Source organism: Mytilus edulis, chromosome 2 (genome assembly GCF_963676685.1).
Source record: "Mytilus edulis chromosome 2, xbMytEdul2.2, whole genome shotgun sequence".
Classification (NCBI taxonomy): domain Eukaryota; kingdom Metazoa; phylum Mollusca; class Bivalvia; order Mytilida; family Mytilidae; genus Mytilus; species Mytilus edulis.
Window position 1 is genome coordinate 83,789,143 of NC_092345.1, and position 16,487 is coordinate 83,805,629.

The 16,487-nt window shown below is 35.7% G+C and overlaps 1 protein-coding gene across 1 annotated transcript; it reads right to left on the bottom strand.

Moving 5' to 3' along the window:
• Nucleotides 1-12,636: 12,636 nt before the first annotated feature.
• On the bottom strand, nt 12,637-14,307 carry LOC139511049 (uncharacterized). The gene has a single exon (XM_071297619.1). It carries the CDS (start codon nt 14,305-14,307, stop codon nt 12,637-12,639), a length of 1,671 nt encoding a protein of 556 aa, XP_071153720.1.
• Between the last annotated feature and the right edge of the window lie 2,180 nt (nt 14,308-16,487).

A 16,487-nucleotide genomic window follows, 5' to 3' on the forward strand; every position in this document is an offset into this window, starting at 1 on the left:
TAAGATACAATAAGTAAATAAATGATTAATCAAGTTTGATCTGTTTTGTCCAGGTTGCGATGAATGTAGAAAAGCAAGACATGGGTACTACTTTTTGAAATTATCGTCAAAAACAGTTTAAAAAATGAGGATTTATGATATGCAATTGATAAAATATATGCTGTCCATTGGCATCATTATTACAATTTGCTGGTGTGTAAACCAGGGGCATAGCTAGGCAATTTTGATGTGTACGCAATGCCGGAGAAGGAAGTTATACGGCAGGGGATCTGGAGGCCGCTCAAGGCCCCCAGAAGCTCTGGGGTAAATGCAACTTCCAAGCAAGGACCGAAGCTCATAAACTCGGCAATCACAGGACTTCGGGAATGTCCGGAGAGCCGACAACCTTGCTTCGGAAGTTGGGGTAAATGGTGCAAAATCCTGCATTCTCGCAATTTCCGAGGACTTAAAAAGACCTCACAGAAATCTTACTTTTAGGAGAAACAAGTCAACTTTGGAAATAAATAATCAGAGAAAAACAAAGAAACCCGTACTGTTGGCTTTAACAATTTGTTTTTTTTTTCCTTATGTGTAGTGGGTTAAAATGGCTTGATTAGGTATCTTTTATTTGTTACCTAATCATGCTGAACCCACTTTACATTAGAAAACAAACTTATTTCTAAGCCAACACTGTGCAACTTAAATGGTATTTTTTTTATTGAGAAAATACACAAATAAAAATTTGAATCACATATATCTTTATGTTTTATTTTATGAGTGAACAAGCAGTGTTTTTCAGCTTTTTTTTCTGTCAAAGTTAATTCTGAAAAACCAATTTCCTTTCTTTTTTTCTACTAAAGGTGTCCAAAACCGTGTCTGCTTTTAAAAAAATTCTCGGTAACTGTTCAAAAGACTGAGTCCAGATAAACGATTCGTTTTCATTGTATTTCTCAAGTAGGTCTTCACTCTTCTCATGGTACTAAAAGACCGTTCTGCCGTTGCCATCGAGACCGGCATACGACGGACGGACCAACAGACAGACGGACGGACAGACGGATGCACAGACCAGAAAGCACAATGTCCATCTATTATCGTAGGTAGGGCATAACAAAATCAAATCAATTTTTTTTCTTCAACAATATTAAATAAAATTTAAGATAAAATTCTAAAACTTTGCTAGTTAGTAAAGGTTAAAAATGGTAGTAAAGGGTGGGGTTGGGATGGTGGATCAGTACTTTTTATATTCAAATCAAGTTAGGATTACGGAAAACAAAAACTTTAAAACTGAAAGCATGGAAAACATGCACTTTTATTTAAATTTGGGAACATGATACTTGTTGAACGAAAGAGGCACCCGTCTTGCACTAAAATTTAAAAAAGTGAAAACACGTTGAACGTCAAATGAAAAAAAAGGTGAATACAGTTGCACGAAAATTACCCTTTACCACCCCCGTTAAACTTAAGTTGGACTAGACTGTTTAAGACTTATGCATACCTCACAGGAAATTCATAAGAATGAATTGATGTCCATGGTCTCTTAAGAATGTCATATTTTATTTCATCAGTTATTTTGGAATCTTCAGAAAAGATGTCAGGGTAAGGAGGCATAGAAGACGTAACAATTGTGTTTTGACACCCGGAGGACTCATGCAGCCATTTTAAATTGTTTGCATCAGCAACAGAATTACTATGCTGGTTTCGTAAATGGAAAGGGAAGACTAGTTTTCGGAACGGAATATAGCTACAAAGTGATCTATAACATATTTGTATATTTTTTTTATTAACTTCATTACTTTAATTTTGTTCTTACTAGATTTACCATATTTTTATTTTTGTGAAATTGTCGATGTGTACGCAACTGCGTTTTTGCGTACAGGTTGCTACGCGCCTGGTAAACTATTGGTATTAAGCTTTATATTTCAGAGGGAAGATAAATAAAGGCAACAGTAGTATACCGCTGTTCGAAATTCATAAATAGATTGAGAAAAATAACAAATCAGGGTTACAAACTAAAACAGAGAAACGCATCAAATATAAGAGGAGAACTACGACACAACAGAAACACAACATTAAAATGTAAAACACACAGAAACGAACTATAATATAACAATGGCCATTTTCCTGACTTGGTACAGAACATTTTAAGAAAAAATGGTGGGTTGAACCTGGTTTTGTGGCATGCCAAACCTCCCGCTTTAATGGCAATGTTAAATATAACATTAAAATGACAACATTACATGACAGGACTACAATACAAATAAATGGGAGAAAATACAGGAAAGAGAAACACACAAATAATAGCTAACAAAAGGTATCAGGTTTTAAATTTTGATACACCAGATGTGCGCTTCGTCCACACAAGACTAACCAGTGACGCTCAGATGAAAAAAGTTGAAAGCCAAAACATTTAAAGTTGAAGAGCACTGAAGACAAAAGTTTTAAAAAGTTGTGACCAATACGGCCAAGGTTTTCTGCCCGGGATAAGAACATCCTTATTATTTAGAATAATTCATACAGTAAAAGACTTAAGGCTGTTGTCCTTGAGCTCATTTCATAATTCATTGGTCAATCATAAGTTTTCCTGGTTAAGTCTGTTTTTGTCTAGCCTTGAGAGAGTCCAAAAGTAAGACATAGGTATGCTGTTTCCAGCGTTGGTGGCAGTGATTGCAGACTAGTGCAGAGGCATCAACAATTGTATAAGTTTGTGATTTGGTCTAAGTTATGGTGAACCACTTGTGGTAGTTCAATAATATTTGGTATACAGTTGTATAAGCATTCACACATTTTCTTTCCACAGAGATTATTTAGCCTATCAGTCATGGTCTATTGACTTTAAAACTTGTGCTATGTATTAAGTTTTTTGATTAGGTCAGTTTTTGGATAACCACTAGTAGTAGGTCAATGATATTTGGTTTGCAGTTAACTGGCTATTATTTCAATTTGGAATTATTTTTAATTATGGAATTTCTTGTGCTTGAAATTTTTTATAAATTCCATGTTTATTCTGTATTATAATGTTTTGAGCCGTGAAAAACACTTTCCATACAATGTATTTTGTATAGATAGTGTTGTGCGCGGCACAGTACATTCTAATGAAAATGTGCTATCTTTGTAATAAAAAGTGTTGTGCGCGGCACAGAACATTAAAATATTAAAAATTTCAAGCACTAGAAATAATGCATATTCCATAATTAAAAATAGTTCCTGGATGAAAAAATAGCCTTTTAGTGGTAAAAGCATTGACATATCTCATTTCAAAGGAGATTATTTGGCTCTGCCCCTTAGTCATGGTCTATTGACCTTGAAACTTGTGCTTTGTTTACAGTATTAATTTGTGATCAGGTCAGTTCTAGAGGAACCATTAGGGGTAGGCTAATATTAATTGGTGTGCAGTTGTATAAGGATTAGTACATCTTATTACCATGGAGAATATTTGGCCCCACCCCTCAATCATGGTCATTTAACTTTAGTACTTTGACTTAGTTTACATGTACAAGTTTGTAGTAAAATTAGTTTAAGGGGAACCCCTAATCTTAAGTTACTGACATTTGGTTTGCAAACTTATTGCCATTTGCAAGTCTTTTTCCATGGAGATTATATAGCCCCCCACCACCTCATCATAGTTCATTGACTTTGAAACACAACTTTTACATAGTTTACAAGTTAATGTTTGTGTTTAGGTCTGATCCCATTTTCATGATTCATAGGGCAATGTTAGGTTTAAGTAGTTATGTCCTCTTCTTATGTACTATAAGTAATAGGTCAACTATATTTGGATCTATGGAATAATTCCAAGGTGTACTTGCTTGTGTGACAGGATTAATCTGACCTTGACCTCATTTTCCTTGTGCTTTAATCAATGTGATATAAAAGGGCAAGTCTGGTTCTTGTAAACTATAAGCAATAAGTCAATTATATTTGGTGTACAGAATGATTGCAAGGTGTACATGTGACTGGCAAGTATCATCTGTCCATGACCTCACTTTCATTGTTCATTAGTTAATGATAAGTTTCCATGTTTTAAAGGGAATACTTGTATTAAGTCATTCTTGGATATAAAGAGTAATGAGTCATACTTTGCTATATATAGCACCACTCAGTGTAATGAGTCTTGCTTGGCTATATAGCAACACTCGGTGTAATATGTCATGCTTGGTTATATAGCACCACTCTGTGCAATGAGTTCTACTTTGCCATATATAGCACCACTCAGAGTAATGAGTCTTGCTTGGCTATATAGCACCACTCGTTGTAATGAGTCGTGCTTGGCTATATAGCAACACTCGGTGTAATGAGTATTGCTTAGCTATATAGCACAAATTAGTGTAATGAATCGTGCTTGGCTATATAGCATCACTCGTTGTAATGAGTCGTGCTTGGCTATATAGCACCACTTTGTGTAATGAGTCGTGCTTGGCTATAAAGCAACACTTTGTGCAATGAATCATACTTGGCTTTATAGCACCACTCTGTGTAATGAGTCGTGATTGGCTATATAGCACCACTCTGTGTAATGAGTCGTGATTGGCTATATAGCACCACTTTGTGTAATGAGTCGTGATTGGCTATATAGCACCACTTTGTGTAATGAGTCTTGCTTGGCTATATAGCACAACTTTGTGAAATGAATCATGCTTGAGTATATAGCACAACTTTGTGTAATGAATCATGCTTGACTATATAGCACCGCTTTGTGTAATAAGTCATGCTTGGCTATATAGCATCACTCGGTGTAATGAGTCGTGCTTGGCTATAAAGCAACACTTTGTGTAATGAGTCGTGCTTAGCTTTATAGCATTAATCTGTAATGAATCATGCTTGGCTATAAAGCAACACTTTGTGCAATGAATCATACTTGGCTTTATAGCACCACTCTGTGTAATGAGTCGTGATTGGCTATATAGCACCACTCTGTGTAATGAGTCGTGATTGGCTATATAGCACCACTTTGTGTAATGAGTCGTGATTGGCTATATAGCACCACTTTGTGTAATGAGTCTTGCTTGGCTATATAGCACAACTTTGTGAAATGAATCATGCTTGAGTATATAGCACAACTTTGTGTAATGAATCATGCTTGACTATATAGCACCGCTTTGTGTAATGAATCATGCTTGACTATATAGCACCACTTTGTGTAATGAGTCTTGCTTGGCTATATAGCACAACTTTGTGTAATGAATCATGCTTGAGTATATAGCACAACTTTGTGTAATGAATCATGCTTGACTATATAGCACCGCTTTGTGTAATGAATCATGCTTGACTATATAGCACCACTTTGTGTAATGAATCATGCTTAGCTATATCGCACAACTTTGTGTAATGAGGCTTACTTTGCTGTATAGCACAAATGAGTGTAATGAATCATGCTTGGCTATATAGCAACACTCTGTGTTATGAGTCATGCTTTGCTATATAGCAACACTTTGTGTAATGAATTATGCTTGGTTATATAGCACAAGTTGATGTAATGAGTCTTGCTTGGCTATATAGCACACATGAGTCCTGTTCGACTATATAGCATCACTGTGTCAAATGAGTCATGCTTGGCTATATAGCAACACTCTGTTTATTGAGTCATGATTGGCTATATAGCACCACTCTCTGTGTAATGAGTCTTGCTTGGATATATAGCAACACTTTGTGTAATGAGTCATGATTAGCTATATAGCACCACTTTCTGTGTAATGAGTCGTGCTTGGATATATAGAACCACTCTCTGTGTAATGAGTCGTGCTTGGATATATAGCAACACTTTGTGTAATGAGTCATGACTAGCTATATAGCACCACTTTCTGTGTAATGAGTCGTGCTTGGAAATATAGAACCACTCTGTTTAATAAATCATGCTCGATTATATAGCACCCCTCTGTGTAATGAGTCGTGCTTGGATATATAGAACCACTCTCTGTATAATGAGTCATGCTTGGATATATAGCAACACTTTGTGTAATGAGTCATGCTTGGCTGTATAGCACCACTCTCTGTAATGAGTAATGCTTGGCTGTATAGCACCACTCTCTGTAATGAATCATGCTTGGCTATAAAGCATCAATCTACTGTGTAATTAATCATGCTTGGCTATATAGCACATCACTCTGTGTACTGTGTCATTTTGAAATAACATGAATAATGAAGAATTATTTCTTGTTCATTTAATGCAATCAACTAATGGTTCCTGATTTAAAAAGAAAAGACAAAATTATAAGTCAATGAGTGGTACTAGTATAACATTACTGTAAAACAAAGACAATGCCTTTAATTATTTTTTCAATGTTCAATTCATTTTGGAGAGAAAGTGTGTGTTATCTGAATATATTTTTGTGAGTGTTTATTAACGTTGGTTATTTTGAAGATCAAAATACAGATAATTTTTTTTACAGTAGAATTATCTATAAGTTATGAATAAATAGCATAACTTTGCACTATTAAAGATATTTAAATGTCAGTGTACGATCTATGGAAATTTTCGGGTATCCACTCGTGGCAATTACTTAATAGTGTCATCGTAGACAATCAGAATAGAACGAGAACAATATAAATCTGTTTTTTTTCCAAAATACATTATAAAATTAGAAATTCTCCAGGACAAATATTTTGGATTTTTGTTTACTTTTTTCACTTCCAATATAAAAGTGTCGGTTATAATCCACAGACAGAGACTTTGGTTGTTCTATTCCCACCTTTTTGGTATCTAAATATTGCATTAAAATTCCTGTACTACTAAGAATATGTAAGAAACAATTATAACTCTCAGCAATCACAAAACTATCCGACTATGAAGTGACAATGTCTATTGGTCTAAAAGGGCAATGTTCATTAAATATAGCACCACTCTGCAATGAGTCATTATTGGCTATTATAGCACCACTCTGTGTAATGGTTCATGCTTGGCTATACACAGGCAAAATTTGCGTACACCTCAAACGAATTTATACATGAAACTCACGTGAAAATTTTTCATGTGAATTGAAATTCGCATAAATCTGATGTAAAATATTTTGCATGAATTTCACGTGTATTTACACACACAAAATTTATATTTTTCATGATATTAAATAGATTTGAAATTCGGTGTTATTTGAATTACTCTATTTGAAAAATTCATGTGATTTTCATGGAAAATTCACATGAGTTTCACAAAAACTGATTTCATGTGAGTTTCACGTATAAGCTCGTTTGTGGTGAAATTCATGTGAATTTCACGTGAGATTCACATGAATTTAAATTCACGTGAAATTCATGTGAGTAAAATTTGCCTGTGTATAGCACCGCTCTGTGTAATGAGTCATTCTTGGCTATATAACACTACTCTGTGTAAGGAATCACGCTTTGCTTCATACCACTAATGTTTTAATGAGTCATACTCGGCCATATAGCACCTCTCTGTGTTATGAGTCATGCTTGGCTATATAGCACTACTCTGTAATGAATCATGTTTGGCTTTATAGCACCGCTCTGTGTAATGGGTAATGCTTGGCTATATAGCACCACTCTGCAATGAGTAATTTTTTGGCTATTATAGCGCCACTCTGTGTAATGAGTCATGCTTGGCTTTATAGCACCAATCTGTGTTATGAGTCTTGCTTGGCTTTATAGCACCGCTCTGTGTAATGAGTCATGCTTGGCTATATAGCACCACTCTGTGCAATGAGTCATTATTGGCTATTATAGTTCCGCTCTGTGTAATAAGACATGCTTGGCTTTATACAACCGCTCTGTGTAATGAGTCATGCTTGGCTGTATAGCACCACTCTGTGCATTGAGTCATTATTGCCTATTATAGCACCGCTCTGTGTAATGAGTCATGCTTGGCTTTATAGCACCACTCTGTGTAATAAGTCATGCTTGGCCATATGGCACCGCTCTGTGTAATGAGTCATGATTGGCTTTATAGCACCGCTCTCTGTAATGAGTCATGCTTGGTTTTATAGCACCTATCTGTGTAATAAGTCATGCTTGGCTTTATAGCACCACTCTGTGTAATGAGTCATGCTTGGCTTCATAGCATCACTCTGTGTAATGAGTCATGATTGGCTTTATAGCACCACTCTGTGTAATAAGTCATGCTTGGCTATATAGCACCGCTCTCTGTACTGAGTCATGCTTGGCTTTAAAGCACCACTCTGTGTAATAAGTCATGCTTGGTTTTATAGCACCACTCTGTGTAATGAGTCATGCATGTCTTTATAGTACCAATCTTTTTAATGAGTCATACTTGGCTTTATAGCACCAATCTTTGTAATGAGTCATGCTTGGCTTTATAGCACCACTCTGTGTTATGAGTCATGCTTGGCTTTATAGCACCAATCTTTGTAATGAATCATGCTTGGTTTTATAGCACCACTCTGTGTAATGAGTCATGCTTGGCTTTATAGAACCGCTCTTTGTAATGAGTCATGCTTGGCTTTATAGCACCACTCTGTGTAATGAGTCATGCTTGGCTTTATAGCACCAATCTTTGTAATGAATCATGCTTGGTTTTATAGCACCACTCTGTGTAATGAGTCATGCTTGGCTTTATAGCACCACTTTCTGTGTAATGAGTCGTGCTTGGAAATATAGAACCACTCTGTTTAATAAATCATGCTCGATTATATAGCACCCCTCTGTGTAATGAGTCGTGCTTGGATATATAGAACCACTCTCTGTATAATGAGTCATGCTTGGATATATAGCAACACTTTGTGTAATGAGTCATGCTTGGCTGTATAGCACCACTCTCTGTAATGAGTAATGCTTGGCTGTATAGCACCACTCTCTGTAATGAATCATGCTTGGCTATAAAGCATCAATCTACTGTGTAATTAATCATGCTTGGCTATATAGCACATCACTCTGTGTACTGTGTCATTTTGAAATAACATGAATAATGAAGAATTATTTCTTGTTCATTTAATGCAATCAACTAATGGTTCCTGATTTAAAAAGAAAAGACAAAATTATAAGTCAATGAGTGGTACTAGTATAACATTACTGTAAAACAAAGACAATGCCTTTAATTATTTTTTCAATGTTCAATTCATTTTGGAGAGAAAGTGTGTGTTATCTGAATATATTTTTGTGAGTGTTTATTAACGTTGGTTATTTTGAAGATCAAAATACAGATAATTTTTTTTACAGTAGAATTATCTATAAGTTATGAATAAATAGCATAACTTTGCACTATTAAAGATATTTAAATGTCAGTGTACGATCTATGGAAATTTTCGGGTATCCACTCGTGGCAATTACTTAATAGTGTCATCGTAGACAATCAGAATAGAACGAGAACAATATAAATCTGTTTTTTTTCCAAAATACATTATAAAATTAGAAATTCTCCAGGACAAATATTTTGGATTTTTGTTTACTTTTTTCACTTCCAATATAAAAGTGTCCGTTATAATCCACAGACAGAGACTTTGGTTGTTCTATTCCCACCTTTTTGGTATCTAAATATTGCATTAAAATTCCTGTACTACTAAGAATATGTAAGAAACAATTATAACTCTCAGCAATCACAAAACTATCCGACTATGAAGTGACAATGTCTATTGGTCTAAAAGGGCAATGTTCATTAAATATAGCACCACTCTGCAATGAGTCATTATTGGCTATTATAGCACCACTCTGTGTAATGGTTCATGCTTGGCTATACACAGGCAAAATTTGCGTACACCTCAAACGAATTTATACATGAAACTCACGTGAAAATTTTTCATGTGAATTGAAATTCGCATAAATCTGATGTAAAATATTTTGCATGAATTTCACGTGTATTTACACACACAAAATTTATATTTTTCATGATATTAAATAGATTTGAAATTCGGTGTTATTTGAATTACTCTATTTGAAAAATTCATGTGATTTTCATGGAAAATTCACATGAGTTTCACAAAAACTGATTTCATGTGAGTTTCACGTATAAGCTCGTTTGTGGTGAAATTCATGTGAATTTCACGTGAGATTCACATGAATTTAAATTCACGTGAAATTCATGTGAGTAAAATTTGCCTGTGTATAGCACCGCTCTGTGTAATGAGTCATTCTTGGCTATATAACACTACTCTGTGTAAGGAATCACGCTTTGCTTCATACCACTAATGTTTTAATGAGTCATACTCGGCCATATAGCACCTCTCTGTGTTATGAGTCATGCTTGGCTATATAGCACTACTCTGTAATGAATCATGTTTGGCTTTATAGCACCGCTCTGTGTAATGGGTAATGCTTGGCTATATAGCACCACTCTGCAATGAGTAATTTTTTGGCTATTATAGCGCCACTCTGTGTAATGAGTCATGCTTGGCTTTATAGCACCAATCTGTGTTATGAGTCTTGCTTGGCTTTATAGCACCGCTCTGTGTAATGAGTCATGCTTGGCTATATAGCACCACTCTGTGCAATGAGTCATTATTGGCTATTATAGTTCCGCTCTGTGTAATAAGACATGCTTGGCTTTATACAACCGCTCTGTGTAATGAGTCATGCTTGGCTGTATAGCACCACTCTGTGCATTGAGTCATTATTGCCTATTATAGCACCGCTCTGTGTAATGAGTCATGCTTGGCTTTATAGCACCACTCTGTGTAATAAGTCATGCTTGGCCATATGGCACCGCTCTGTGTAATGAGTCATGATTGGCTTTATAGCACCGCTCTCTGTAATGAGTCATGCTTGGTTTTATAGCACCTATCTGTGTAATAAGTCATGCTTGGCTTTATAGCACCACTCTGTGTAATGAGTCATGCTTGGCTTCATAGCATCACTCTGTGTAATGAGTCATGATTGGCTTTATAGCACCACTCTGTGTAATAAGTCATGCTTGGCTATATAGCACCGCTCTCTGTACTGAGTCATGCTTGGCTTTAAAGCACCACTCTGTGTAATAAGTCATGCTTGGTTTTATAGCACCACTCTGTGTAATGAGTCATGCATGTCTTTATAGTACCAATCTTTTTAATGAGTCATACTTGGCTTTATAGCACCAATCTTTGTAATGAGTCATGCTTGGCTTTATAGCACCACTCTGTGTTATGAGTCATGCTTGGCTTTATAGCACCAATCTTTGTAATGAATCATGCTTGGTTTTATAGCACCACTCTGTGTAATGAGTCATGCTTGGCTTTATAGAACCGCTCTTTGTAATGAGTCATGCTTGGCTTTATAGCACCACTCTGTGTAATGAGTCATGCTTGGCTTTATAGCACCAATCTTTGTAATGAATCATGCTTGGTTTTATAGCACCACTCTGTGTAATGAGTCATGCTTGGCTTTATAGAACCGCTCTTTGTAATGAGTCATGCTTGGCTTTATAGCACCACTCTCTGTAATGAGTCATGCTTGGCTTTATAGATCCGCTCTTTGTAATGAGCCATGCTTGGCTTTATAGCACCACCCTGTGTAATGAGTCATGCTTGGCTTTATAGAACCGCTCTTTGTAATGAGTCATGCTTGGCTTTATAACACCACTCTGTGTAATGAGTCGTGCTTGGCTTTATAGAAACGCTCTTTGTAATGAGTCATGCTTGGCTTTATAGCACCACTATGTGTAATGAGTCATGCTTGGCTTTATAGCACCACTCTGTGTAATGAGTCATGCTTGGCTTTATAGCACCAATCTTTGTAATGAGTCATGCTTGGCTTTATAGCACCACCCTGTGTAATGAGTCATGCTTGGCTTTATAGAACCGCTCTTTGTAATGAGTCATGCTTGGCTTTATAGCACCACTCTGTGTAATGAGTCATGCTTGGCTATATAGCACCGCTCTCTGTACTGAGTCATGCTTGGTTTTATAGCACCACTCTGTGTAATGAGTCATGCTTGGCTTTATAGAACCGTTCTTTGTAATGAGTCATGCTTGTCTATATAACACCACTCTTTGTAATAAGTCATGCTTGGCTTTATAGAACCGCTCTTTGTAATGAGTCATGCTTGGCTTTATATCACCACTATGTGTAATGAGTCATGCTTGGCTTTATATCACCACTATGTGTAATGAGTCATGCTTGGCTTTATAGCACCACTCTGTGTAATGAGTCATGCTTGGGTTTATAGCACCACTCTGTGTAATGAGTCATGCTTGGCTTTATAGCATCAATCTTTGTAATGAGTCATGCTTGGCTTTTATAGCACCACTATGTGTAATGAGTCATGCTTGGCTTTATAGCACCACACCACTCTGTGTAATATGTCATTTTGAACACTTTATTATGTGTAGCAACATTGATATGAAAGACATTCAAATGATGAATATGTTTTTCTTCATTAAATGCAATCAATTTATGGTTCCCGATTTAAAAAGACAAAAATATAAGTCAATGATTGGTTATAGTATAACATTATTGTAAACAAAACCAATGCCTTTTATTATTTTTGTATGTTAATCCATTTTGGAGAGAACGTGTGTTTTATCTGAATATATGTTTTATGAGTGTTTGTTAACCTTGGTTATTTTGAAGATAAGCTAGGCGATAAAAAGTAAAGATAACTTTTCTTTTTTACAGTAGAATAATTTATAGTGTATGAATTATAATAGTATACATTTACATTGTTAAAGAATTTAAAATGTCCGTGTACGATCTATGGAAATTTTCGGGTATCTATCGTTTTGACAATTGCTAAAGTGTCACCATGGAAAATCATTTTTTTCAAAATACATTTTAGAATTAGAAATTCTCCAGGACAAATATTTTGGATTTTTGTTTACTTTTTTCACTTCCAATATAAAAGTGTCGGTTATAATCCACAGACAGAGACTTTGGTTGTTCTATTCCCACCTTTTTGGTATCTAAATATTGCATTAAAATTCCTGTACTACTAAGAATATGTAGGAAATAATTATAACTCTCAGCAATCACAAAACTATCCGACTGTGAAGTTACAATGTCCATTGGTCTAAAAGGGCAATGTTCATTGTTTATCTCTGGATTTCCAGTATAGATATTTAAAACTTTCCCTCCATCATCCAGCACGATGATTCTCCCTAATAAATCGTTAGAGATAACATCTATAACAGCAATGTTACTGTTACTACTGGTAGTTACACGGACTGGTACACTAAATAACGGTCTGTTTTTGTTGTCAACTTCAAAAAGTTTTCTCCAACGCCCTGTTTGGTCCATTATGATCAGTTGTCCTGGTCCTTGAATTGGAAACCAACCCCCTTTCTCGGCTGCCCCTACTATAACCTTCTCATCACGAGTTATGTGAACGGCAAGTGTAGCTAAAGGAGAGACACTGAAATTTGAATTCTGTACTTTTTGTTTATCAGGCTGTATGTACACGAGGTTGGACGATTCAAGAATTGATGCAAGAATTTCCCCATTCGAAAAAGACGACATATCTATCATGTCGAGTTTTACATTCGGCAGTACTTTGAGGGTATCGCCGTCAGGGATTGCCTTTTGTACTTGTCTTGATGTATCGTTATAAACCCAGAAAGATCCGTCGGGACAAGAAACAAGATCATTGACAGCCTCGGTGTCAATTGTAAATTGAGTGACGACATGTAATTTTATGTCTTTTGAAATACTGTTTTCCAGCCTACCATGTTCAATGTTGGATAAGTCTCCCGGACAGAAGATTGGTATATGTTGAAATGAAGTCTTCACGTTGACTTCAAAGGTTGGCTCCAATGATTCTGAGAAAGAGAATACCTCTTGAGCATTTTGTGTTTCCGTTAATCGCACCAGTTCATCCCGTTTTTCTTTCAACGTCCTTTCTTTTCTCTTCGCCTCCCTTTCTTCTTTGGCAACTTGTTCTGTAAATGTTTTGAGACTCTGATCAAGTTCAGTAACAATTTGATTTGTTCGTTGCTTTATCTGTTCAACCAAAACTCTTTCAAAGTTAAAAACTTCTTGTTTAACCTTTTCATATGTAGATTGCTCACATGTCTTTCTTTCCTCTAGCTTGTTCGTCGCTGCAATTAGGAATTTGATTTTCTTTCCGATAGTCTTCTGTTCATTTTTAATACTTTCAATACGATTTTCATATCCTTCGCTAATTTCTAACAAGTCGTGTTTCTTGTGGGTTTTAGCAACACATGTCGCGCACACAAGCTTGCCACAAGAATTGCAAAAAAGACAGGAGTTTTGTCCAGCATGTTTACTACATTTTAGCTTGGTAAAGTCTAGTTTATGTGGTTCAGTACCAGTCGATTTTTGTTTTCGACCAACATCCTTTATATTTACAACGGTATGATCCTGAGCCGATGGCCATTTTGGATGGACTACATCTCGGCATCTTTGACACATGAAGCGTCCACAGTCAATGCACTTCCATTTCAGTTTACGATCATTTTCACAAATCTCACAAGTCAGTGCCGCCTGAATTTCCATTTTAACTGCTTTTTACTGATTGCTCAGTCGACATTTTGTTATTATTGATTAAATTTTGTTAAAGGAAATGTGAGATTTAAATTTCTGTGTAGACATGCAGATATATTAAGTACACAAACTTTCTTTTTTATCAGCGAAAACTGGCTAGTTCTTCAAATTCTTTTTAAAATGAGTACTAGTGTCTCTGGATATTTTCCAGAAAATTGTTTGGAAGAATATTGCATTGAAATTTAAGTAGGTTCGTTACCTAATTTTAAAAGAAGTTAATAAACATTTTATTTATTTGTTTGGACTACATTTCATAAATGAGACCAGTGAACGTTTGATTAGTTTTGTAAAGATTGTATTGATTGGTAAAACGTTTAATTTTATCCACCCTAATAAAAGAATCGATCTTCATTGTCAGCATGTTTATTTTTTTTACTAACTAAACCATTTTCACAAACCTCAAGTCTATTATATGTTAGGTCCAAGTAACATCTTATCCAGTCAGAGCATTTACCATCCAAGATCAGATGTATTCATTAAAACAAACACAGTTCATGTAGAATAATGTAAAGAGAAGGTATGGCTCAACTATCAATCTTTGCATGGTTTCACTCAAGTATCTGACCAATATTATAAAGTGTATTACCTCGAAGAGAACAGTGTGGCATGCCATAGCTGTGTGCCATCTACTAGTATCTCAAATACAAATGGAACCTTCGAGGAGATCATTTCCACTCATATTGAGCCTCATAGTAAAAAAAAACTTGAGAATAGAACCTGTGGTTTCAGGCGAACGGATATTTTGGTCCTGCATTCTATTGTATGAATCATAAATTAAACCGAAACCGCATCCTTATCAGACTGAGACGGTGCGAGTTATTGTTTAAGAAATGCAGACAACAAGGCCTTGCAGCACGCGGAATAGATTCCTGCAATGGAATCATACCTGTGTAGCCTTCTCTGCAATGCAGTGCTTTATTGTACAACAAAATGCAGTATGCGGTAGTATCTTGCACTAAAACGATGTATTTCCATGCCCTGTCCGCAAAATATCGGAGGCATATCGTTGTACACCTATTCGTCGGTCCGTCCGTCCTACATAAGGCATACGTTTTGTTCAGCTGACTACCCTTCATATTTTTATAAGGAAAATCTATCATATTTTGTAGGATGTTCGTTCATATACTTACGGTGTGCATAAGATCTAGAACTTTGATATTATGACATAATGTAGGGTAGGGTGTTATCATATATAGTAATGGTGTGCATACTGTCAGAATTTTCTGTTTCTTTAAATTTTCCACAGATTGTTACAATTTTCAAATATAAAGGATTAAATCACAACAAATGCGGATACTATCTAATGATCATAAACAAGCTTCTGTCCTAGTTTCGTAGAAATCCAGGTTAGTTTAAAAAAGTTATTAAAATTTCAAAAAGGCAGTGGCTCCGGCAAAATAGCCTCTAAATAGCCTCTTAGGTGCCATTTTACCGGCTCCGGCAAAATAGCGATTTATATAGAGTTTTGCTATTTTGCCGGTTTAATTTCAGATTTTTAATCAAGAGTATATGAAATATATTTTTTAAGGAAACTATTTATGAACAAATGATACATTAGGCTAGATGGCAATAACCTTATTGTTCGCCTTGTCTTCCTAGTCATGAAATTTTGGTGAACTGCACTTATTTAATTACATGTACTGTGTGTTTGTTAGATGTATGTTATGTTCTTCTTCAACTAATTATAGTTCGTTTTTATGTTGTACTGTTACACCATTGTCCTATGTTAGGGGAGTGTTGGGATCCCGCTATAATGTTTATCCCCGCCACATTCTGTATGTATGTGCCTGTCCCAAGTCAGGAGGTTGTAATTCAGTGGTTGTCGTTTGCTGATGTGTTAAATATTTTGTTTTTCGTTCATTTTTGTACAAACTTAGGCCGTTAGTATTTTAGTTTGAACTGTTTTACATTTGTCATTTCGGTGCCTCTTATAGCTGAATATGCGGTATGGGCTATATGGCCGTACGGTGACCTATAGTTGTTAATTTCTGTGTCATTTGGTCCCTTGCGGAGAGTTGTGTCATTGGCAATCATAATACATCTTCTTTTTTTTTTATACATACGTTAATATCTGTTGAACATTGAACGTTTGAAAATGGAAAATAACAAATGTGTTATCAAACACACTGGAT